This window comes from Molossus molossus, unplaced genomic scaffold, assembly GCF_014108415.1.
Source record: "Molossus molossus isolate mMolMol1 unplaced genomic scaffold, mMolMol1.p scaffold_m16_p_12, whole genome shotgun sequence".
Lineage (NCBI taxonomy): Eukaryota > Metazoa > Chordata > Mammalia > Chiroptera > Molossidae > Molossus > Molossus molossus.
Window position 1 is genome coordinate 44,505,957 of NW_023425347.1, and position 27,157 is coordinate 44,533,113.

Sequence of the window (27,157 nt, forward strand, 5' to 3'; positions counted from 1 at the left end):
CAGATTTTTATAGTTTACTGTTTAATTACATATCTACTTATAAATTTTTTCCACACCTACTTTGATTTGGGGTAACTAGCATTAACCCAAAAATAAAAGGCTAAAGAGAGAGGCAACAAGCATTTATTTGAGAACCATAGGAATAGCTACGCCGGCAGCACTGATTCAGGCAGAAGTCCCAACAGTTGTTCTGAGCAGGAAAGAAAGGCCCGGGGTACGTATGAGAAAGAAAAGAGGGCCATTACTCAGTGAAGGAAGGCATTTCTGCAAGTGCAGATAAACTAACATAGTGACGTTAATTCTAAAGAATGTTTTTACTTTTCAATCTGGCAGTCACCAGTCTGGTAGTCATAGAATATCTGATTTCTTGTTATCCTTACAATTATTTGGGGTACGATGCTGCTTTAGACCTAGTACAGAGTTATTTTACCCTGGTTTAACATTCCAAAGGTTTGAGGAATAAGACTTGGAAGGCAGTTTTCTGGGATGGCAGCTCTGATTCCATTTTAAAGTGGCTCAGTTTACATTATTTTTTACACTAGCTTACTTTCCTTTTAAATGTATCACAGTGCTCATTCCCTGGTCATTGGTAACTAAAATTTAAAAGCCTCTATCATCTCCCCTTCTCTAACAAGGTCCACTGAGCCCATCATTTCAGTCACCTCTGTGCAGGTAACTCCCAAGTCTGTAACCCCAGTGCTGTCCTGTTGTGAGAACTCTAACCTCACATTCCCTTCTGCCTACCTGGTAACTCCACTTAGCTCTGCTGCTGGCATCTCAAACAGACTATATCAAAAAAGCACAACAAAAGCTCTTCTCCCTCCCAAGTTTACCAATAGTACAAACGTCCATGCCCATGATTTCTCAAACTAGAAAACAAAAAGTCACCTTTAACTTCTCTTCCCACACCTCTCATATCCACTACCAAGTTTTGTAGACCCTGTCCCCTCCGTTCCACTCCTGTTGTCATGACCCTCATTCAGGTGACATTCACTAAAGGGCAGAAATCAGGGTTCACAGACCTGACAGCGGCCTCACTAGGTCAGCTGAGGCAAGTATAGTAAGGTGATTCTAAAGACTCGTTACTCACAATGGTATCATGAAACTCCCTTTTTTCCACCTTCTTTTCTTCTCAAGAACAGCTTCAACTTTCGATTGAGAAAATTCAGAACAGAGGCACTTCTCTGACACAGAGAATGGCCATATACTTCATTATCCTGCTCAGTTTCACAGAGGAATTGAAAGCCTGCAGGCCCTTGATCTAGTTGTTCCCACCATAGAGTGCCTTTAAAAATGTACTATATTTTTAGGCATTTAAGAATGGGGCAGCTATGTATTCCAACAAAATACAATATAGAAGGTACAGAACAAAATACAGCATTCTATAAATTTTTTAAAAAATGAATATACATGATGGTAGAGACATGCACTCCCTGAAGAATATACATAAGAAACAGTCAATGTTTGTCCCAAGGAGGGAAGAGGGGAGGATCAGTAACACAGCTTTCACTGTACATTTCTTGCTTCTTTATCAGTTGCAAGTGCATATTCTACCTGTTTTTTTAAATTATTTTTAAACTACTACATTTAAACAAATAGTAACTTCATTCTTCACTTGTCAATCATACTATATTAATGCTCCAGACAGAGGTGAGGAACTCCATACTTGGCTTCAGCAACGTTTTTACCTAAGTAGGCTCATCAAGTGAGTTTTATGACCCAGTAAAAAGTCTGGATGTATCTTCCAGCTTTTTGCAGAACACGTAGCTTTGAAGCAACATTTCCATATCACCACCATTATCATAGGACCCCCAGGGACCACATCACTTAGTCAAAAAGCCTGGAAGCAAACTGGCTGAATATTTAGCAAAAGGATCATTTTACTTGCCTGAAGAAAATAGGCTCAATCTGATTTAAGGTTCTTTCCATATTAAGAGCTACCTATAATTGTATAACATTTAAACCAATAGATAACAATAGACAAATACACTTAAAAGAATAATAAATGTTCTTCTTTACTTACAGAGGCCAAACTCTGTGCAGAACCTGAGTATTTACTGAAAAGTCCTCCATTGGCATAGTTACAAGACTGAGATCCTTTGTCTTTGACAGAACTTAAAGACAATGTCAAATTCTGTCTACTACTGGAACAACTTGAACCTACCAAACAAACATAAATATTACAAGCAGCAATAAGTCCAATGATAAATTTCAGGTAAAATCTCAAAGTTTATGTTATATTCATCCAGAAAGCTGATTTTAAAATGCATTTCACTCAATTGTGTAAATTATTAAATGTACACCATTATTAAAATCTACATCTCTATACAATGCTTTTAATACTACTAAAATCTGCTTCTGAAATGAAGAATAAAACATTCATCTAATTAATCAGGGTGGTATTTGATGGTCTATTATAATTTTTATAAAAATATTGACAAGTATGAACCTCCCTGGCCAGGTAGCTCAGTTGGTTGGAGCGTCACCCTGTATAGTAGAAGGTTACAGGTTTGATTCCCAGTCAGGGCACATACCTAGGTTGCATACCCAGTCGGGGTGTATACATGAGGCAACTGATCGATGTTTCTCTCCCTCTCCTCCTTCCTCTCTCTCATAAAAAAAATCAATAAAAACATATCTTCGGGTGAGGATTAAAAAATATATATACCGCCAACTATGAACTTTTAAATTATAAAATGAACAATATAAATACTTTCTTTCCTGAACTGCATCAAAACCTTATTCATGTCACATTATATTGTAATTATTTTTTTACACATCTGTCTCCTTAACTATCTATCCATTCATCTAGGGAAGATGTTGTGTTTTAGTTTATCTAAATACAGCAATTAAGTCACTCTTTGATTCAAATGTTGGCCATTTATTAGTTACATGAACTTGAACATTTCATTTACCTTTTTCATATCTCAATTTTCTGTATGTATAAAATGGGAACAATAACATAAATTATAGTCCTAATTCATAGGATTGCTATAAAGGTTAACTAAGACAGTGAATATATAGCATTTAGCACTGCAGCTGAAATCTAATAAAATCTTAGTAGGAGCCATCATTATTGTTGCAATGTTCACTGTACTTGATACAAAATAGCCATTTGTTAATTATTTGCTGTGCAAATGAATCACAAAAACATATCATATACTAAGTCATAAATTTAAAACTAATTTAAAATAAAGAAGAAATCTAGCATGCTCAAGAAATTATTTTGATACAATTTAGCAATACATACTACATCACTAAAAAAAAAAAAACCTACATATGCTTTAAAGGTATTCTACTTCTAGAACTTTATATACTAAGGAAATAGACAAGTACATGAAAAGCAAAAAAAACATCCCAAAGGAAACTAAATAAATTAGGGTTTATTTGTACAAATTTAACATTAAATACATATTAAAAATGAAAGCACACGTGTCAAATTATTTTCAATAAAACTGAAAATTAATAAAATGTTAAAAATGAAAATTATAGCATAGAGATAGATTTACTGACCTGGAAGAACATTCTTACATATTATTAAATATTTTAAGATCATATTACAAAAAGTCTTTATCAAAATTTTACCTAAAATATATAAATCATTTTCTTGAACATAATACAGTAGTCCCCCCCTTGTCTGCCAGAAATACATTCCCAGGCACCCAGTGGATGGCTAGAACCATGAAGAGTACTGAACCCGACATATACTGTTTTTACCTATACATACATACTTTATGATTTCTCTTTGGCATATCCAAATTGTCAGCATCATTATTATTCTTGTGTGTTGGGACCATTATTAAGTAAAATAAGGGTTAACTGAGCACAAGCACAGTGATACTGTAACAGTCAGTATGATAACTGAGATGGCTGCCAAGTGATTAATGGGCATTTTGGTAGTGGATACAGCGTGGGTGTGCCGGACAGACGATTCTGTCCCCCGCTGGATGAAGCAGGACAGCATGAGATTTCATCACACTACTCAAATTGGCATACAACTTAAAACATGAATTGTTTATTTCTGGAACTTTCCATTTAATGTTTTCTGATGGTAGACTGTAGGTAACAGAAACCACAGAAAGTAAAACCATGGACAGGGGAGACTACTGGATAAAATTGTATGTCTCAATATGATTTTGAAATGGAAATATAAATGGATCGATATACAGCAAAATATTAACAGTAGTTTTTTCTGGAGTAGCAAAGTTTCCAGTGATTTTCATTGTTTCTGTTTGCTCATCTGAATTTTCTAATTTTTCTAAAATTAATCTGTATTACTGGCAAGTTAAATATTAAGGAAGAACATTTTGGAGACTAAACCACTGAAATCACTGCATTCCAGTTATGATTTACATGTAAAATTTATTTTGTAGACTTAATTCAGCTATTTCTACATACCTTTGTCTGATGCTGCTCTTTTTGTGTATTCAAGTATGAGGTGCTCTGGTTCCCATGGCAATATTTTTTCTTTCTTCTTCCCACGTCTTCTTTTAAAGTGATGAGCCAGAAAAATTACAGATACGGCAGTCACTGCAGTTACCACAAACAACTTTTTAGCTACCGGTGAAAACCTGATCTGGAAAAGACGCAGTTAGATTGAAAAAAAAATCTTTTATTTGTTTACTTAAAATAAAGACATAAACACAAAAATTATTCTTAAGCTAATCTAGTACTAAATACTACCCAGGAAATATTATTTTATTCAGTCAATATGGCTAGCTCAATTTGAATTTTAGCCCTGGCCAGTTTGGCTCAGCGGTTAAAGCGTCAGCCTGCGGTCCGGAGAGACCCGGGTTCAGTTCCCGCTAAGGGCACGTACCTCGGTTGCAGTTTGTCCCCGGCCCTGGCTGGTCGTGTGGGTGGCAGCCATTCGATGTGTCCCTTTCACATCGATGTTTTTCTCTCTCACTCTCTCTCTCCCTCCCACTCTGTCTGAACAAAAAATGGAAAAATGTCCTCGCGTGAGGATAAAAAAAAAAAACATATGCCCATCATCTATGTAGTAAAATCCTATGAAACACAAAGAGCTACTAGAATAAGTGAGCTTAATAAAGTTGTAAGATGCAAGATCAATATACAAAAATATACATTTTCATAACTAGTAGCAAATAATTGGAAATTAAAAAATTTTAAATACCATTTACAGTAGCAGCATAAAATATGAAATACTTGGATAAATCTGACAAAAGATATGAAAGACATGTACCCTGAAAACTAGCAAATAATGCTGAGGGGGTAAAAAAAATAAAGCCTAAATAAATGGAAAGCTGTAATACATTTATGGGTTAAAAGACTCAATAAAGATGAATATTATCCCCAAACTGAACTTTAGTTTCAATGGAATCCTAATGACAAACCTAGAAAGTTTTGTTTTGTTTTTGATAGCTGATTCTAAAATTCACATGTATAAAAAGGACCTAGAATAGTCAAAACAAAGTTGGAAGACTAATATTACCTGATTTCAAGACTTATTGTAAAGCTACAATATATAAGACAGAGTCATATTGGCATAAGAAGAGACAAATAGATCAATAGTGCAGAAGAGAGTACAGAAATAGACCCACACATACACAGGTGATTAATTTTTGGCAAAGGTACAAAGGCAGTTCAGTAGAGAAAGGATAGTCTTTTCAACAACTGGTGCAGGAAAAAAACACTGGTGATCTATATGTAGTCAAATGGAACTTCAATCCATGTTTCACCATACACAATAATTCACTTATGAATTCAGCCATTCCACTCCTAAGTATTTACCCACAAGAAATGAAAGCATACATTTATATGAAGACTTGTACAGGAATGTTCTTAGTAGCTTTATTTATAATTTAAAAAACAAAACAGGAAACAACCCAAATATCCATCAACATGTGAAGAGGTGAACAAACTGTGGCACAACCATACAATGAAATACTATTCTGTAATAAAAAGAATTAACGATTGGTATACACAACATGTACATATCTCACAATAATTAGGCTGAATGGAAAAAACCCAGACAAAAGAAAGAACAAACTGCATAAAATTAGAGAACATACAAATTAATCTATAGTTACAAAAAGCATATCTGATTGCCTAGAGAAACTTGGGGGGGGGTGTTGAACAAGGAGGTGCAAAAGGAGAGAATATAAAGGGAAATGAGAAATGTATGGAGATGATGAAATTGTTCTTTACTCTGATTGTGGTGAGGATTTCACAGGTATATATACATATATGTCAAAACTTAAACTGCACACTTTAAATATGTACAGTTTAATGTGTGTCCATCCTACTTCAATAAAGCTGTTTTTTTTAAAAATAGTATCTTGTTTCTTTAAATAAATCCAAAAGAATTCCCTACTTTCTAGTATACCAGAAATAATTTACTTCCACTTGCCATTAGCATTTGGCCTCAGTGACTGTGATCTAAAAATTTAAACTATCCTTACTCTATCTTTCTTCCAAGTCCATTTAAATTCCTCTAAAACTATCACAAAATATTAAAACATCCCAACACGGCCTCAGATTTTTCTTCTCACAAATTATAAAAATAGATCCTTGAATTTTGATGCTAAAGATCCAATAATAAAATAAATTCTTAAAATAGTATTATTAGAAACATCTTACGTTTCGTTAGATTTTATAAATTGCCATGACTTCATTATTAACAAACATTCTTCTTAAATGAAATGTAAAGATTAGTATTTACTGCATGAGTAAATGTAAAATAAAAATAAGACCTCCATTAAAACATAATCTATTAACACAGGCCCAGCCACAGCTAACATGGTTTTTTTTTTTTAATCCTCACTTGAGGACATTTTTCCATTTTTTGTTCAGATAGAGTGGGAGGGAGAGAGAGAGAGAAACATCGAAGTGAAAGGGACACACCGAGTGGGGGACAAAATGCAACCCAGGTACGTGCCCTTAGCGGGAACCAAACCCAGGTCTCTCTGGACCGCAGGCCGATGCTCTAACCGCTGAACCAAACCAGCCAGGGCAGCTAACGTGTTTTTAAATCCAGTATGTTAGAGCACTGTATGGCTAGAGAACTATTAGAAAAAGTAAATAGAAAATTAAAACTACATATATGTGCTTTACTGATATGAATTCAAAATACAATAGAAAGCAATTCACTTTTATTAAGCTATAAATTCTGTTTATATGTCATGTATTATTTTTATATAAAATACCCACTAAAGTTTACAGTCCTAACCTCGTGAAAAAAGAAACCTTTTCTATGACAAAAATAAAGCAAATTTCCCAGGGAAAGATGTTTATAATTAATCTGGACACAAGGTTTGAAAGTTTCTAATATTACTCCTGCTTATCACTTTTCATATGTTACTTTTTTTCTCCATATGAAAGCCAATTACTTCTATATCATTCCCTGGAATACTAGAAATTCCAAAACTCAGAGGGGCTTTTTGAGGTGATATAGTCCATTGCCTTACCTTCAGAAAAAATGAAAACTAAACATGTGCTCTATTCATTGAACATCAACTTATGGGCCACACACTGAGAATACAAAGAAAGGAATAAGACACCATTCCCTTGTGCTCATATTTCACTATCCTCCCCACTCCATAACCTGATGCCATTGTTTAATGTTCTTGTCAACTTTTCCTCCCTCATCTGATGTTCTCTGGAAACAGAATAGTGATTTAGTCACATACAAGTCTTCTGTTCCAATAAACTTATATCACTTTACACAGCATAAACTTCTCACTAGAACTAAATCGATCTATTCCTCTGGGTCAAACACTGTACTTACCACACACCTTTTCTTTTTTTTTGGTGGGGTGGGGGTTCTAAGCTCAGTAAGGGCAGGGACTATGTCTAGATCTTGCTCAACACTTTGTAGCTTGACTGAAACAGAGTGATGCTTAATAAATATATTTTGAATAAATCTCTCTGATAACTGGAGCCTATCACATGTCACATGCTAACTGCAAACTCTAGACAAATAGGGGTATTAATTTCTTCCTCAGAGGGTTGTGGTGAAAGGATATAGCATATATAAAGTAATATCTGACACAGCAGGCATTCAAAAATGTGAGCTCTTAATATTTTATTTTAACAAACATCTTATTTTGGAATAATTTTAGATTTATAGAAAAGTTGCAAAGATAGTAAAGGAAGTTCCCATATCGCTCAGGTTTTCTTGATATTAACATCTTCTATAACCATAGTACTGTCAAAACTAAGAAATTAACATTAGCATACTATTACTAACTATAGACCTTGCCCTGGCCTGGTAGCTCAGTTAATTAGAGCATTGTCCTGATATGTCAAGGTTGTGGGTTCGATGCCGGGTCAGGGCATGTACAAGAAACAACCAATGAATGCATGGATGGGTGGAGCAGTGAATCGATGTTTCTCTCTCTCTCTCTCCCAAATCAATTTTTTTAAAAAAAGAAAGAAAAAAAGACCTGTAGACCCTACTCTGATTTCACCAGTTTTTCTACTAATGCTCTTTCCTTTTCCAGGACCAATTCAGGATACCACACTGCATTTAGACAGATTTGTAAGTGCTTGCTTAATTCTTAGTCTCTCCCACTCAACACTCTGAATTTGGGCAATCAACTAAACTACTTACCCCTTCATGTGGTGATTTCCAACTGAAAAACAGTTTATTTGTATTAACATGATATATTGTAATTTACCAAAACAACCCTTAAGGAAACCACAGAAGCTAAAGAGAATTAAGTATTTTGTTTAGAGCATGTATTCATTAAATGCAAGAAAAAATACTTGGAAAATGTATTATTCCTCAAATAAATAACACAGGGAAGTAAAATAGGAATTAACACTTATTGGGGTGCTCAGTCATTGTTACTGTGTGCTATGTAGATGATAAAAATTTGTTCCAAAGAGGTTAAGTGCCCTGGCCGGTTTGGCTCAGCGGTTAGAGCATCGGCCTGCGGACCAGAGTCGTGGGTTGAATTCTAGTCAAGGGCATGTACCTCGGTTGTGGTTTGCCTTCAACCTGGTCAGGGTCATGCGGGAGGCAACCAGTCAATGTCCCTCTCACGTCGATGTTCCTTTCCCCCTCTCTCTGTCTTTTTCTCTCTGTCGCTCTCCCTCCCTCCCACTTGATCTGAAAATAAATAGAAAAATATCCTTGGGTGATGATTTAAAAAATAATAACAAAAAAATAAAGAGGTTAAGTTACTTATCACACAATTCCAGTGTTGGAAATTAATCAAAATACATCATATGTGTTTAAATTCATGGTTATGTATCATGTGTTGAAATTACTTTAGTCACAATGACATTTCCCTATTATTATATTATATAATAATTATATTATAATTAATTATATAAATGAATCACATCCAACATGGATTATTTATTTTTTGAGACTGAACAAATAAACAACAACAACAAAAATCTCATGCTTTTTTTTAAAAAAATATATTTTTATTGATTTTTAGAGAGAGAAGAAGGGAGAGGGAGAAAGAGAAAGAAACATTGATGTGAGAGAGATACATCCATAGGCTGCCTCCTGCACATCCCCTACTGGGGATCGAGCCCACAACCCAGGCATGTGCCGTGACTGAGAATCCAACTGGCAACCTCTTGGTGCATGGGACAATGCTCAATCCACTGCACCACACCAGCCAGGAAACCTCATGTTTGTGTTTTTCATACAAAGTCAGTCCAATTCTAACACTACTGACTGTTCAATCAAGAACTCTGACCTTTTTCCTGGTCCTTTCTTGGTCCTTTGATGGTATTCAAACTATAGCCTGCTCTCTTAGTACAGAGGTCAAAAAAATTTTTCGGTAAATGTCAGGTAGTAAATATTTTAGACTTGTGGAACATACGGTCTCTACTGCAACCACTTAACTCTGCTGTTGCAATGCAAAAGCAATCACAGATAATACGTAACAAATGAGCATGGCTGTGTACCAATAATACTTTACTTACAAAAATGGGTGGTAGCCTTGATTAGGCCCCTAGGCTGTAGTTTGGTGACCCACTTAGTGTGTTCTACACCATGGAATAAGTTTTGGATACTATGTACCATGACTGAGAGTAAAGAATGGATCTTCAAGTTTACCTGCAATGATCCTTTATATCATTTTTAAAAAATATTCCATGGAACAAGTTGGGCAATAGTCCTGGCCTCAGAAATTTATTCTTAGGATTAAAAAGCAAGTGGTATAGTAGAATCAGTATGGCAAAGGATACAAAAATAATTCATAAAAAATACATATAAAATGTTAATAAAGTTTTTTTTTTTATATCTAGACTGTGAAAAAATAGACATTGTCAAGTATACTAGTGAGATTGTGGGCTGGTATAGCCAATCTCAAAAGTAATTTACCAATCTTTAAAAACAAAAAAAACCTTCAAAATGTTCAAAATGAATACAAATTGCTCTTAAATCTATGAGAAAATGGCCCTGGCCGGTTTGGCTCAGCGGGTAGAGCATCCGCCTGCGGTCCGGAGAGACCTGGGTTCGGTTCCTGCTAAGGGCATGTACCTCGGTTGCAGTTTGTCCCCGGCCCTGGTTGGTCGTGCGGGTGGCAGCCACTCGATGTGTCCCTTTCACATCGATGTTTCCCTCTCTCTCTCTCTTCCTCTCTCTCCCACCCACTCTATCTGTGCAAAAAATGGAAAAATGTCCTCAGGTGAGGAAAAAAACAAAACAAACAAACAAAAAAATCTATGAGAAAATGCTCAACCTAACATATAACAAAAATAAAAATTAAAACCATGGTGAAATACCATTCTCACCTATCAGTTGGCAAAAATTTCAAAATTTGGGGAGTACAAAACAGTGCCCTGTGGAGGGTAATTTGGTAATATCTATCAAAATTCAAATACATATATGCTCTTTGTTCTAAAACTTTTTCCTGTATCTATACCTGTAAGAATTGAAGTATATCAAGCTTATTCACGTATTCACTACTACACTGTTTGTAACGGCATAAAATCAGACACAACCCAAATTCCCATGTATAGAGACATTATGTAGCTATAATAATAAAAAAAAAAAAAAAAGAAAAAGACCTACATAGGTTAATATGAAAAACTATCCAGGAAATAAGAACAAAAAAACAAGAACACAGGTAAGCTACAATATGCTACCTTCTATAAGGAAAAGAAGAAAATAAGAACATACAATTGCTTTTGCTGATATTTGAATAAAGAAACCCTGAAAGTATTAAGTAGAGGGGATTGAGATAGAGTAAAATATCTCCATATGTGAATATGTATGTGTGTGGTTTTAATTTTTGAACCATGTAGAAGCAACCCAAATGTCCAGCGATAAGATGAATAAATAAACAAAATATGGTATATACATATAATCAAATGTCATTCAACCTGGAAAAAGAAGAAAAATCTGACACATGTGAATGTGAATAAACCTGAATGTGAATAAACCTTGAGGTCTTTTTTTTTTTTTTAATCCTCACCCGAGGACATTTTTCTATTTTTTGTTCAGATAGAGCGGGAGGGAGAGGAAGAGAGAGAGAGAGAGAGAAACATCGATGTGAAGGGACACATCAAGTGGCTGCCACCCGCACGACCAACCAGGGCCGGGGACAAATTGCAACCGAGGTACGTGCCCTTAGCGGGAACCAAACCTAGGTCTCTCTGTACCGCAGGCCGACGCTCCAGCCGCTGAGCCAAATTGGCCAGGGCCCTTGAGGTCTTTATGCTGGGTAAAATAAACCAGTCACAAAAAGACAAATACTGTGTAATTCCGCTTATGAAGTACCAAATTCTTAGAAACAAAGTCGAGTAGTGGTTTCAGGGGCTAATGGGATGAGGAGAGGAGAGTGGCTGTGTGATGGGTGTAGGTTTCGGTTTTAGAAGATGAAAGCATTCTGGAGATGCCTCGCACAACAATGTGAATGCACCTAACGCTCCTGAATCACACATTTAAAAGTGGTTAAAATGATAAATTTTGCATTATGTACACTTTACCACAATAAAATAAAATTAAAATTAAAAGATTATAATAGTGAGGCCCTGGCTGGGTAGCTCAGTTGGTTACAGTGTCATCCTATGGGTTCGATCCCCAGTCAGAGCACAAACAAGAACCAACCAATGAATGCATAAATAAGTGAACAACAAAATTGTTCTCTCTCTCTCTCTCTCTCTCTCTCTCTCTCTTTCTTCCTCTCTCTCTCTCAAATCAGTATATAAATATTTTTAAACAATAGTGAAAAAAGCCCGGCCAATGTGGCTCAGTGGTTGAGCATCGACCCATGCACCAAGAGGTCACTGGTTCAATTAGGTCACATGCCCAGGTTCCAAAACCCCAGTGGGGGGCATGCAGGAGGCGGCTGGTTGATGTTCTTTCTCATCGGTGTTTGTATCTCTTTCTCCCTCTCCTTTCCTCTCTCTCTCAAATCAATAAAGAAAAAAAAATTTTTTTTAAATAGTGAAAAAGGTCAATTCGAATAACAATTCACTGAAAATAACTGTAATGGACTGTGTATATTCACTTAAGGTAGAAAGATTTTTTTTTTTATCCTCACCCAAGGACATTTTTCCATTTTTTGTTCAGATAGAGTGGGAGGGAGGCAGGGAGAGAGAGAGAGAGAGAGAGAGAGAGAGAGAGAGAGAGAGAGAGAGAGAGAGAGAGAGAAACTATCTCGACATAAAAGGGAGACATCAAGTGGCTGCCACCCGCACAACCAACCAGGGCCGGGACAAACTGCAACCGAGGTACATGCCCTTAGCAGGAACCGAACCCGGGTCTCTCTGGACCGCAGGCTGACGCTCTAACTGCTAAGCCAAACTGGCCAGGGCTTTTTTTTTAATCCTCACCGGAGGAGATGTTCATTGATTTCTGAGCGAGGGGGTGTGGTAGAGAGAGAAACATCAATTAGTTGCCTCCCATACACAACCCAGCCAGGGATCAAACCCACAACTTAGGTATGTGCCTTGACAGGGAATCAAACCTGCAACCTTTGTGGTATACAGGATCATGTTCCAACCAACTGAGCCACCCAGCCAGGGCAAGGTAGGAAGATTATTTAAAAGTTACGATCCCTTTTAAGAGTTATGAATATAACAACAACAACAAAAAAAACACAAAATAAAGCCAAGTAAGTTTTAAACTACTTTAACAAACATTTTGACTGAACCATTTAAAACCTCAATTAAAATTTAAACACTGTTGTCCAGCCAGTGTGACTCAGTGGATTGAGCATTGTCCCATGGACTGAGAGGACCCGGTCAATTCCTGGTGAGGACACATGCCCAGGTTGCAGGCTTGATCCCTTGTAGGGGGCATGCAGGAGGCAGCTGATGCATGTTTCTCTCTCACATTGATATTTCTATCTCTCTCTCCCTTCCTCTCTCTCTAAAAAAAATCATTAAAAATATATTTTTTTAAATTTTAAACACTGTAAACAAAATATGCCCTGAGCAATAAACTTATTATTCAATTCATGTTAGCTGCACAATTTCTTACCTGGGAGAGAGAAGAGTACCAAGACAGAGGACGATCAAACACTCTTCGTGCTACCGTCTTCAAGGAAAACTGTGATTCGCTTACTGTTTCTTCTGACATGACGCCTCTTCTAATCTTCTTAAATGAAACATAAAAATATATTAACCACAAATATTTCTGGTTACTCTACCAAATTAAAATTTTAACTCTATCAGCTTTTTATTGCAGTTAATAATTCATGATATTACATTTACCTGAAGAAAATAACATTCTGAGCCAAATTACTTGAGTTAAATGTTTACTTATTAATCACCAAAGCAGCCAAAAAGTAAATGAATGAGATTTGAACTTTGAGTTCAGGTAGTAAATTTTCCTTGGAAAACTGCAGGTTCTAGAGTCTGCCTTTCCCAGTTGAATAAACATCTCAACTTTTACATAATACTTTAAAATCTGTTTCTTCTCACTTATCTCCTTCAAATAACAGTGGGGGTGGGTAATGAAAGGAATTTGATTGGCATCATCATTCCTGGAGCTAGAAGGGAACCTCAAAGTTCACTGAACTTCAGAACTCATTCATTTATTGTCCTATTTTAAAGATCTTTAAAAAGGTATCATATACATGCTATAAAATTTAGATATTGTTTTAATGCCTATTTCTACAGAAACCAAAGAAAGTCAGATGTCTACAGATGAGGCAGCTGTCACTCAGGGAGACCCTTAGCTTTTTTTTTTTTTTTTCCTTTGGTATGTGCCCCTAGTGGGAACTGAACCGATACTCTCTGGTCCACAGGCCGACGTTCTAACCGCTGAGCCAAGTAGGCCAGGACTCAGGGAGACCCTTCCTTAAAGGTGGCAGAACCTTGACTGAAACATAATGGTTCAGGGTCTGGGTCTAGGCTTTGTAGCACTAGAAACCCAATTTTATCAGTGTACCAAGCCAGACACATATTAAACAAATTCACACAGTATTGCTGTATAAATTAGTTTATAAATTTATTCATTTACAGTAAGGAAATATACTATCTAGTGAAGGAAGACTTACGCTATCAAAACATACCCTCTCGACACTTCTGGTCAAGATGGTGGCGTAGGGAGTCCTCCCACAACCACATCAAAGTTACAACTAAACTACTGAACAACCATCATTCAAAAGCACCTGAAATCAAGTTGAATGGAAGTCCTACAACTATGAAATTAAAGCAGCAGCCACATTGAGACTGGTAGGAGGGGCGGAGGCGGAAGGGCTGGTCCCACACCCACGTGTGGCGGATAAAAATCAGGAGGACACCTCAGCTGGGAAGGTCCTTCCTGAGGACTGAGGGGTCCCCGTCCCACACCAGGCGCCCCGCTCAGGGTTCCAGTGCCAGGGAGAGAAGTCCCCATAACTTCTGGCTGGAAAAACCAGCAGGAACTGAGGCTCAGGGAGGCTGAGGCGGCTGGAGCCCCAGGCAGCTCCTCTTAAAGGGCCCGCACACGCAATTATCAGACTCACTTCCTCTAAGCTTGGAGGGGAGGCAGCTCGAGGGGCACCAGAAACATACAGGGAAGAACTGAGCTGTTTGGCACTGGAGCGAGGGCTGGAGACGGGGCTTTCTCCGGAACACACATGTTGTCAGAGGCCTTTGTTCCTTTGGTGAGCCCTTCCCTGGAGTGGCAGACAGTGGTCAAATCTGGGACTCCAGCAACCTGGCTCACACTGGTAGCCCTGCCCTGGTGACTCCCTGAGGCCCCGCCCCGCCCCACCCCACCCAATTTTCAGGCCCACCCCACCCAATTTTCAGGCCCACCCAAGCTGTTGCCAGTTGCTTTACCATAGGATTGGCCTGTCTTGGATCCTACTTCAGGTTTTCCTAAATTCTTTCAAACAAGCAGCATCTGGTCTCAGATAGCCTCATACCTCTCATTAAGTAACACATAGAAACAAACACAGGGAGGCGGCCAAAATGAGGAGACAAAGAAAGAGATCACAAATGAAAGAACAGAAGAAAACCCCAGGAAAAGAACTAAGCAACATGGAGATAAACAACCTAACAGATGCTGAGTTCAAAATACTGTTTATAAGGATGCTCAATGAACTTAGTGAGAACCTCAGCGAACTTAGTGAGGGCCTCAAGAGCATAAAAAAGGACCAGTCAGAAATGAAAGAGGCACAGTCAGAAATGAAGGAGACACTAACTGAAATAACAAATAACTTACACAGATTGAATAGTAGAGTAGGTAAAACCAAGAAGCAAATCATCGATTTGGAATCTAAGGAAGCAAAAAACACCCAATCAGAACAGCAAAAAGAAAACAGAATTGAAAAAACTGAGGATAGTATAAGGAGCCTCTGGGACAACTTCAAGTGTGCCAACATTCGCATCTTGGGGATGCCAGGAGAAGAGAAAGAACAAGAAATGGAAAGTCTGTTTGAAACAATAATCGCAGGAAACTTCCCTAACTTGGTGAAGGAAACAGATATACAAGTCCAGGAAGCACAGAGAGTCCCAAACAAGATGAACCCCAAGAGGCCCACACCAAGACACATCATCATCAAAATCCAAAATGTTCAAGACAAAGAGAGAATCTTAAAAGCAGCAAGAGAAAGGCAGCTAGTTACCTACAAGGGAGTTCCCATTAGGCTGTCAGCTGATTTCTCAAAAGAAACTTTGCATGCCAGAAGGGAGTGACAATAAATATTCAGAGTGATGAAAAGCAAGAATCTACAACCAAGATTACTGTATCCCACAAAGCTGTCATTTAGAATCGATGGCCATATAAAGACTTTCCCAGACAAGAAAAAGTTAAAGGAGTTCATCACCACCAAACCATTATTATATGAAATGTTGAAGGGTCTTTTTGAAGAAAAAGATAAAATATATGAACAAAAAGGCAATGAATACATATCTATCGACAATGGAATCTACAATCAAAATGAACAGGCAGAACAGAAACATTCTCATAGATACAGAGAACATTTTGTTGGTTGCCAGATGGGATGGAGGTTGGGGAAAGGGGTGAAAAAGGTGAAGGTATCAAGAAGTACAAACTGTTAGACTGACAAACCTGAAAGGGAAGGGCCTGTTGGGGTGGGAAGAAATAAATAAAAAAACTTATATGTAACCAATGGACACAGACAACAGTGTGGGAAAAGGCAGAAGGGGGCGGGAGTGGGGAGGAAGGGGTCAATGGGGGAAAAATGAGGAACATCTGTAATACATTCAATAATAAAGATAAAAAAAAATAATAATAATAACCCTCTCTTAAACTACACAACTTATATGCATGTATGTGTAACCATGGACACAGACAACAGTGCTGGGGTGGGGGGACTGGGAGGAGGGTATAAATGGAGGAAAAAGGAGAACCATCTGTAACAAAAATAAAAATAAATAAATAAAAACATACCCTCTCTGAAATAAAAGACTATAGGGAGCTGAATTAATAATAAGTCATAAAGGCTTTCTGGTAAGTACAAATTTAATGGGTCTTGCAGGCCAAGAAAAAGCCTGAGAACTATCTCTGGTGCAACAGAATATAGGCTTCTCCAGTATGTTTATGCCTACTAAATTTAATATTTATTTTCCTTGGATAGTGCTATATAAATATTACCAAAGAGAAAAACGAATGACCAACAATCCCTCTATTGAACTTTATTTGCCCCCTGGCTGCTTTGGCTCAGCGGTTAGAGCATCGGCCCGTGGACCAGAGAGTCCCGGGTTCGGTTCCTGCCAAGGGCACGTACCTCAGTTGCAGTCTGTCCCCAGCCCCAGTTGGGGTCATGTGAGTGGCAACCAGTCTCTCTTTCTCTCTCTTCCTCCCGCTCTATCTGAAGATAAATGAAAAAAAAAAAAAAAATGTCCTCAGGTAAGGATAAGAATAAAATAAAATAACCCTGACCAGTTTGGCTCAGCGGTTAGAGTGTCGGCCTGTGGACCAGAGAGTCTCGGGTTCGGTTCCCACTAAGGGCATGTATCTCAGTTGCAGTTTGTCCCCGGCCTTGGTTGGGGTGGTGTGGGTGGCAACCAGTCAATGTGTCTCTCTCCTTCTTCCTCCCTCTCTCCCTCCTGCTCTATCTGAAGATAAATGCAAAAAAAAAGGCCTCAGCCCTGGCCAGTTTGGCTCAGCGGTTAGAGCGTCGGCCTGCGGTCCGGAGAGACCCGGGTTCGGTTCCCGCTAAGGGCACGTACCTCGGTTGCAGTTTTTCCCCGGCCCTGGTTGGTCGTGCGGGTGGCAGCCACTCGATGTGTCCCTTCACGTCGATGTTTCTCTCTCTCCTTCCTCTCTCTCCCTCCCACTCTATCTGTACAAAAAATGGAAAAATATCCTCAGGTGAGGATAAAAAACAAACAAACAAACAAACAAAAAAAGTCCTCAGGTGAGGATAAAATAAATAAATAAAATAAAACTTTATTTGCTATACTTTCTATAAGTCTTACATTTCTGCATATTATTTTCTCTGCTCTATTTTTCTGGACTGCAGCAGAGTATTTCCTTCTGTTAATTACCCCCCCACACGCCCTTTTTGGGACAAGTATAAAAACCACTGATGAAGTAGTTTCGTTTCATATCAAACACAGTAATACTTTTAGGGTGGGTTACTGCTACTACTAATACTTACCCTCTTCCCTATTAGTGACACAATGTAAATTTAATTCACCCTCAAGCATATTCAATTACAATGTTTAGGCTCAGTATAATTAGTTCTAACTCAAGTACAGTATATTTATCCAAACCAAAAAAAAAAAAAAAAATCAAACAAACCTGTGACATAGACATTAAAGAGAAATACAAGGGAAACCATATCAAAACAGTTAAACAAGTGGAAAATGGTCCTCAGGGTAATGAGGCTAGGGGTTTTGGAAGGGTGGGCAGGGAACCACTACTTTTCCCTGTAAGTCCTCTACTACTTGATTTTTAACAAAAATGCCCTGCATGCATTAGTTTTTTCAAATGCTACACTAAAAAGAAAGAAAAAAAAGCACATTTATTCAACCCCACCCCCACAACTGACTTCTTTTTGGGAAAAGTGTTTAGTAATTAAATGGACACTAGATCATTAAGCCATCTATGCTACAGCATTAAAAAGAAAAAATACCGAGAGTAATTCACCCCGAGTGATTTTTTCCATAATAGGGGATTCCACATTTTTAAGCAGAGGGGAAAGCAAATAAACACTCCAATTTGCTGCAAGGGTTTTCTTACCTGAATTCTGACAAATCTGTAGTTTTGCATTCTAACTACCTCATTACCTTTCATTTAAACTCACTGGGGAAGTGATTCCAAATTTAACCATTAATAACTGAACAACTGTTAAAAACCAGTCACTTCAGTTGCTTTCATATGTATTAATTAAAATAAACATGAAGGCAGTTTCATGACTATTCACATTTGTAGACAGGGTCTAAAAACATCACCAAAAATATTGTACTACGTAATATTGCTCGTTTGTCTCCATTCTAACGACTGGAGAGTTAAAAAAAAAAAAAAAAAAAGTGTCATAAGTAGAGTTTGCTTCTTAAACACCCTAAAATTCTATTTTACAGCTTGAATTTATAATCAAAGCCAGAATGAAAGTCTGAAATACCCCCCAAATTTGGACCTGAAGCATAAATCTGTACAACCTAACTCTGAGAAGATAAACAGCAAAAAATGCTTACTTGCAATAATGATAAAATTAAAATAATGATAAAGGTCTGCGCAAGTGCAAGATCTTGTAAGAGTTATCCTCCAGAAAATAATCGAACAACTTTATTTACAGAAGGGCTCCGACACGACAATCCTGATGCTAAAGCATCTTCTTGGAAAGCGTAATCTTCCCGATCCCAAACCGCTCCCTGCTCAAATCACCGGCATTCAGGCAGAAACTTGGACCACGCCAGCTGCCCCACCTCGGGCAGGACTCCTGACCACCCACCGAGCTGTCCTTTGCAGTCTCCCTTTTCCTTTACCGAGAGGATCAAAGGAGGAGCTCGCCCCCGGCTCTGCCGCCCAGACCCTCACTTGGGGTCGGAGCGGTGGCGAGCTCATCCTGATTCAGCGCTCCGCTTGCGGGCCTCCCGCTGGTGCCGGGAGTCCTCCGGCTTTCCGCTGCTCCGGCGCGCTCACGGAACCGCAGGGCCGAGAACCGCGAGCAGACCCCGCCCCCACCCCGCCCCGCCCGCCGCCCCTGTCCCGCGGGCGTCGCGACCCCCTCCCCCGCCCCGCGTACCTGGCGCTGCAGGCAGGTGCCGCCGGCCCACGCCTGCTTCCCCGCTGCAGCCGGGAGCCGAGCAGCCGCAGCTTGGCCACGAGGGCGGAGTCCTTCCGGGGTCAGGAGTGGGAAGGTGGAGAGACTGTGGCGGGGGCCGGCTAGCCTTTCCGCGTGAGGGGCTGCGTGTGAAGCAGCTCCTGCCATTTTTATTTCGGTGAGGCCAATCCCCACCCGTGCCCTTGCCAGGTCAATGTAGAAACTAGATGAGAAGAATTGCATCCCTTTAAAATGCTGTCAAGAACTCGTATGTATTGTTCATAACCTTTTGTGGGATCTAGGATCATTCTGATAATCTGGTGAAAAATATGGGGCTTCTCCCTCAGAAAATTGTACATAGACACATCCTTATACAGTATTAAAAGAAAAAATTATATATATAAGGTTCAGATGCCAGAAACCAATCCATAGATTACAGACTAAGAACTTGTACTACTATGGCCCCTTGACCCCTAAACGAATGAATATTCAGAGACATTCCAACCCTATATTATAATGAAGTTATTGATTTAAATTACTCTTTAGCTTTTCTCCACATTTCATACTGAATTAGGCTACCAAATAATGGGAATATGGCCAGCTATGAGGGGTTGGGCAGGGTGCTCACTGCTCTGAGGCACTGTTTAATATACAGTAAACTGTAGGGGGTAGGACAACAAACCCAGATGCTGTTTCTATGTGCAGTCCCAAGCCCAAACCATCAGAACTGCCAGTTTAAAAATATTGTGGTGAGCTCCGCCCTGTGTGACTCAGTGGCTGAGCGCTGGCCCATGCACCAAGAGGTCGCCAGTTGGATTCCAGGTCAGGACACATGCCCAGGTTGTGGGCCTGATCCCCAGTGGGGGGCATGCAGGAGGTAGCCGATGTCCTCTCTCAATGATGTTTCTATCTCTCCCTCTCCCTTCCTCTCTCTCTAAAATCAATAAAGAAAAAAAATCTTTTTAATAAATAAAAATACTGTGGTGAAAGGCCAAAGTAATTTTATAAAGATAGTTAAAACATGAGAGCAAATGTTACTATTCCTATCTAAGGAACTATAATGAACAATTCTTTCTGTTAGTTTTCAAAATGGAAAATAGGGAGAATGGCAATAGTAATGTGTGATGTTACTAGATAAATAATAAGTAAAAATGCACAAACTGAGTTCTATGTGGAAATATTTTAAATTTATAAAGTAAATGTTCTGTTGACAGTTGAAGAACCTGGAATCTGTACAGCTATTTTTGTTTATTCTCCCATCTCCTCTCTTCTGCCTCCTCCCTGTTTCCCACAACTTCCAAACATTCCATCTAATGGGAAAAGCAGTAATAATGATCACTACCACTTAATGCGACCTTTCTAAGAACATTATCCCCTTTAATTCCACAGCAAACATGAGAGAGATGTAACACTGGGTACCACTTTTACTCTAATAGGAGAATAAGAAGTGCCATATTTTATTTATTTTTTAAATCAATGTAATTTGCTCCAAGCCTCCATTCTCCTGGGTTGCCAGAATACTCAATCTTAATCATTGGTGGGTATATCAGGATCTTGTTAGCTACAAACAAAAGAAAACCAAGCAGCCCTGGCCAGTTTGGCTCAGCGGTTAGAGCGTTGGCCTGTGGTCCGGAGAGACCTGGGTTCAGTTCCCACCAACGGCATGTACCTTGGTTGCATTTGTCTCCAGCCCTGGTTGGGTTGTGTGGGTGGCAACCACTCAATGTGTCCCTTTCACATCGATGTTTCTCTCTCTCTCTCCCCCTCCCACTCTATCTGAACAAAATATCGAAAAATGTCCTTGGGTGAGGATAAAAAAAAAAAAGAAAGAAAGAAAACCAAGCAAATAGTGGCTTCAACCATAGGATAGGGTATTCCACATGGATGCAGCCACAGGTGGACAATGTCAAAATGTGAATTCTTTCTCTGTCACTTATGTGGTCTTAGGCAAGGCACTTAGCCTCATTATGCCCCAGTTTCCTTGTAGAAGTGTTGGGAAGATAAATGTAATGATAATTGTAAAGAATGTAGATTATTATGTAAGTTTTTAACTTGGATTACTTGTGTCTCCATAGACTCCGAGAATAAAACTCTATTTCCAAATAATTGGTTTCCTTTGTAATCCTATATACAGTATTTTGTTTTATACACATAGAAACATTACTTTGAGAAAGGAGTCCACAGGCTTTACCAGAATGTCAAAGGATTCCATGATTCCAAAAAAATGGTTAAAAATTTAGAACAATTCTGGCAAATACTTCTAAGATAAATGGCATTTTAAGTGGGACTTTTTTATGTCTTTGGCAGAAGCTCCATAGTTAAGAAAAATAGATGCCAAGTGCCTCTGGCATTCTGAAAAAGGATGCTAGACCAGTTCACAGGATATGCTAAGAGAACATAAAGCCCATTTAACAATCCTCCGTCCTCATGTACTTCCAGGGAATTAAATGGAAGAACAGGTCAAAAAAGACTGGAGAATGCCCGGCCGGTGTGGCTCAGGGGTTGAGTGTAGAGCCATGCACGGGGGTGGGGTGGGGGTGTCACCTGTTCGATTCCAGGTCAGGACACATGCCCAGGTTGTGGGCCCAATCCCCAGTGAGGGGGGCATGCAGGAGGCGGCCGATCAATGTTCTCTCTCATTGATGTTTCTATCTCTCTCTCTCTCTAAAGTCAATAAAGAAAAAAAAATTTAAAAAGAAAGAGTGGAGAATGAAAATGCCCAGGTGGTAGTTTTCAGGAGTGCTGTGCATTTTCCTTCCTCTTCCCCAAGAGTGGGGAGAACAGAGTGCTTATCCCATCCTACCCCCACCGCAAGTCAAGCAAAGGAGCCTTAAGGAACTCAGACAACTTGACCTCTGTGCCCGTCAGTTTATGTCACCTGGAAAAGTCTAAAGTCAATAAATAGACTTTCCAAAGAGGCCTTTGATGGCAGAGCAGAGAGAGAGGGTTGCGGAAGTGGTGTGTACTTGCAATTTTGCAAGAAAACTTTTCCTGTGGGCCATATAAATGCCAATGAAGTTAGCCAGGCTTAAATTATCTTAAAAGGTTGTATTTCCAAACCCGAAGCTAAGTGGACCATCTAAGTGGTTAGCCACAGACTCCCCCCCCCACCCCACTGTTAGGAAATGAAACAGAGAGAGGTCCCCCGCACTGTGAGCAGTCATTGAGGGACCCACCAAAAGGCCCTGTAAGGAAAGAGCCAGCATTTTGGAGTGGGCCACAAGCAGAAAGCACCAAAGTCAGATTTAACTGCATGGATTGGGTGTATTTGATATTTTATTTTGGATATGTAGGATCACTGCTCACTGTAGCTGAAACAATATATGGTCAGTGTACTTCATGAATTATTCGTGGAAACAGCACTTATCAAGTAACAACATTAAGCCTGACCAAAGTCTAGCACTTTGAGAAGTTAAAAACAAAGACATCACCTAAGTAGATGAATTCTTTTAGGTAAGTCACATATCCAATTACTTTTTCCATTAACTACTGAAAACCTGGCAGAGTCCCCAGAATTAACTCAGAGCCTCTTTTCAAATCCACACAATGCCATAGGGCTTATACTGGCTATTGTTCTCATCACCCACCCAAAAGTGTTTGACAGGACTCCTCTACAAGTCAGAACTAAGCCAACCAAGGCATCTAGAACTCAGAGTACGATTCTAGATGCTAATTTAAAACATCTATTCTATATACATTCAAATATCGCAGATTCAGTTCCTCAAAATATTAAATATATGACCCAATTCCACACCTAGATAATACCCAAAAGAGCCCTGGCTGGTTTGGCTCAGTGGTTGAGAGTTGGCCTGCGGACCAGAGAGTCCCAGGTTCGGTTCCGCTAGGGGCACATACCACAAAAAACAAACAAACAAACAAAACAAATCTAAAATTATTTTAAAATAAATACCCAAAAGAAACGAGAAAATAGAGCTACATAAAAACTTGTACATGAATGTGCATAGCAGCATTACTCATAATAGCTAAAAAGTGAAAATAACCCAAATGTTTGTCAACTGATGACCTGATAAATAAAATGTGGTATATTCATATATGGAAATTTATTTGGCCATACAAGGAGTGAAGTACTGATACAAGCTATAACATGGATGAAACTTGAAAATATGCTAAGTAAAAAAGCCAGTCATGAAAGATTGCATATTGTATGATATTTTGATATGAAATATCCATAATAGGTAAATATATGGAGATAGAAAGTAGATTAGTGGCCCCTGCTGGTTTGGCTGAGTGGTTAGAGCATCAGCCCTCGGACCAATGAGTTGCAGCTTTGATTCCGGTCAATGGCATGCACCTCAGTTGTGGTTTGTCCCTGGCCCTCCTTGGGGTTGTGCGGAAGGCAACCAGTCAATCTCTCTCACATTGATGTTTCTCTCACTCCCTCTCTTCCTCTCTCTCCCACCCACTCTATCTGAACAAAAATGGAAAAGTATCCTCGGGTGAGGATTTAAAAAAAAAAAGGGAAGGAAGAAAGTAGGTTAGTGGTTGCCTCAGGCTGAAAGGGTTGGGAGGTGACTGCTAAAGTGTGTTGGACTACTTTTGCGGGTGGTGAAATGTTCTAAAATTAGATTGTGGTACTTGTGCAAATCTGTGAATATATTAAAATATTAAATTGTATGCTCTAAATGTATGAACTGCAAAGCATGTGAATTATAATCCAATTAATTTGTGGCTCCAAAAATTATTATTGCAGTGTATTAGATCACAAAAGCAAGGCTTAAAGACATTATGAAAAAGGTAAAAGCTAGAGATCTAAGGCCAGAGAATGATCATGCTTTCCCTGCAGTGCATCAGTGGTCAAAATGCTGTGTTGCTCTAATAACAGGCATGAATTCCATTGGGAGGCATTTATATCGAAATATAAAATAAATAGTAAATAATGCAGATGTTTTCTAGCAAGACCTTAGGTAAATCAGTTTATTCTGAAGTTACTTTAACATAAAGAACAATAACATTAACATTAAACCACATGGAAATAAGAGTTCCTGTTTTGCACATTTAAAAATAACATTTCAAAAGTATTTTAAAAAGTTAAAAAACCATGTGCTATTTCTAAACTTAATAAAATGCAAAGGGCTGCCTGCATCTGCTGTCTATATATTCAAATGATGAACATTTTGAAAAGTATAAGAAAATCACTGTCGCCCTGGCTGGTTTGGCTCAGTGTTTGGAGTATTGGCCTGTGGTCCAGAGAGACCTGGGTTCAGTTCCTGCTAAGGGCACAGACCTTGGTTGCAGTTTGTCCCCGGCCCTGGTTGGGTCGTGCGGGTGGCAGCCACTCGATGTGTCCCTTCCACATCGATGTTTCTCTCTCTCTCTCTCTCTTCCTCACTCTATCTGAACAAAAAATGGAAAAAAATATCCTCGGGTGAGGATAAAAAAAAGAAAATCACTGTCTACCCAAGTTATAAAATATATTTTCTATTTCTTACATATTTTCACATTTATTCATCTTTTCAATAGCAGGTTTATCGAGCTGTCCATTTCCTACACTGTGCCATGCATGTGCTGAATACTGGAAATACTAGGATGAGTAAGAAAAATCCCTGCCTATAATTTGATTCAGGAGATGGAAATGTGAATGAATTATTGCAACATATAATGCAGTTGACCCTGGAACAACATGAGTTTGAACTGCAAGGTTACACTTAAGCGTGGATTTTTTTCAATAAGGTTGGCCCATATTGTCCTCAGGTTTTGCATCCCAGGATTCAACCAACAGTACTTTTAATCCACGATTGGGAATCCATGTATGTGGAGAGATGCCTGTATGCATTGTTTTATACATTTTATATAAGGAACTTGAGCATCTGAGGATTCCCTACTCCCACAGATTCCCTATTCCCACAGATGTTGGGGGTAGGGGAAGGTCCTGGAACCAATCCCCCTCAGATATTGAGAAATGAATGATTGTAGTTAAGTTTCGGGGGAATCAAGAGTTACACATGGATTTTCAGCTGCATGGGGGTGGGAAACCCTAATTTCTGGATTTTTAAAGGTCAACTGTAATGACATTACGATGCATAATTTATATTTTTCATCCCACAAAAAGCCAGAACTTTATTAATGATAAAAACATTACAAACTTCACCCTGGCTGGTTTGGCTCAGCGGTTAGAGCATCAGCTTGCGGTCCCGAGAGACCCAGGTTCGGTTCCCGCTAAGGGCATGTACCTTGGTTGCAGTTTGTCCCCGGCCCTGGTTGGTTGTGCGGGTGGCAGCCACTCGATGTGTCCCTTTCACGTCGATGTTTCTCTCTCTCTCTCTCTCTCTCTTCCTCTCTCTCCCTCCCATTCTACCTGAACAAAAAATGTCCTCGGGTGAGGATACAAAAAAAAAAAAAAATTACAAACTTCAAACCAAGCTGCAATTACTCTTTTGAAATGACAAAAATGTTCCTTGTTTTTAGATGGTTACATTGTTAATTCCATAATAGCATTTACAATATCACTGCCATTCATTAGGGCTGGGACTGCCTTTGCTCTGGACACATTTGCTTCTGACATGACCAATTCCATGTCCTTAACTCCACATCTGTTTCATCAACCTCTTCTTCACGCTCCTCTTGTACAGTTGGAGTCTGTGTATTTTCTTGAATGTTTGAGACACTTCCACCTTGAACTTTGAATTTCTCAGCAGCTGCTAGCTGTGCTTGCCGAGATAAATCTTTGATCTTGGCTTCCTCCAAAACCATGTATGTGTTTGAAACTGGGCTCTTGTAGATATCTGGTTTTGTGATGACAAAAAAGACATTCTTAGATTTCCAAATAGTGACCCTAGTAACCCTCGTAACCTGTCGAAGATCCAGTGGACATAGCTTTCCATGTCCTTTTTTCACTCCGGCTGTGTTTTGCTTTCCTGTTTGGTTCTTCATCAGTGTTAGCTGCTGCTGCCTGCTGGGTTTGTTGTGTGGTTGTCTGTGTGGAATTTTGTTACATCAACTCTGGTACTCAGTCATCACTGTCAGATTCTGTTCCAGACCCTGTCACAGCTTGTGGCTGTGGCAACACCTGTTCTGAAGCAGGGACAATTTCTGTGGTTTCATGGGAGAGGGATGCTGAACCAAGAAAGAGAGCTAGCAAGAGCGTGACCCACACCTGTTGCACAAGGTACAATGTATAATTTATAATCAGCAGTATAACATCACTAGAAAATATGTCATAGAATACAGGGAGGGCCTTCATGTCCTGGAAGAGTTGACGAAGGCTTCTCCAAAGTGGTGACTCTTGAGGGGTGAGTGGAGTTCACCTTTAAAAGAAAGGGCAGCCCTGGTCAGTTTGGCCTGCGGACCAGAGAGTCCTGGGTTCTGTTCCCGCTAGGGGCACGTACCAAAAAATAAAATTTAAAAAAAAAGAGAGAAAGGGCATTCTTTTTTTTTTTTCCAACAGGCATTCTAAACTTAGGGTTATGGAAAGCAGCACTAAATAAGAGAGGCACAAGCAAATATTTTGGCTTTCTGGAAAATAGGATGCAGATTAGAATAGCTAAAGGACAGGGTATTTAATTGGGTATAACAAGAGTTGAGGTAGGAGAAGT

The 27,157-nt window shown here is 39.1% G+C and overlaps 1 protein-coding gene and 1 pseudogene across 1 annotated transcript in view; both read right to left on the reverse strand.

Annotated features, from left to right (window-relative positions):
- Window positions 1–19,648, reverse strand: part of MIGA1 (mitoguardin 1) — an 82,348-nt gene extending 62,700 nt beyond the window's left edge. The window contains exons 1-4 of the mRNA XM_036256415.1: window positions 19,587–19,648; window positions 13,418–13,531; window positions 4,399–4,576; window positions 2,024–2,160 (exon numbers count right to left, since the gene is read on the reverse strand). Coding sequence (XP_036112308.1) covers window positions 2,024–2,160; window positions 4,399–4,576; window positions 13,418–13,516 — 414 coding nt within the window. The 5' untranslated portion in view covers window positions 13,517–13,531; window positions 19,587–19,648. The remainder of the gene's footprint in view (window positions 1–2,023; window positions 2,161–4,398; window positions 4,577–13,417; window positions 13,532–19,586) is intronic.
- Window positions 19,649–26,034: 6,386 nt separating this feature from the next.
- LOC118626739 lies at window positions 26,035–26,805 on the reverse strand (annotated as a pseudogene).
- Between the last annotated feature and the right edge of the window lie 352 nt (window positions 26,806–27,157).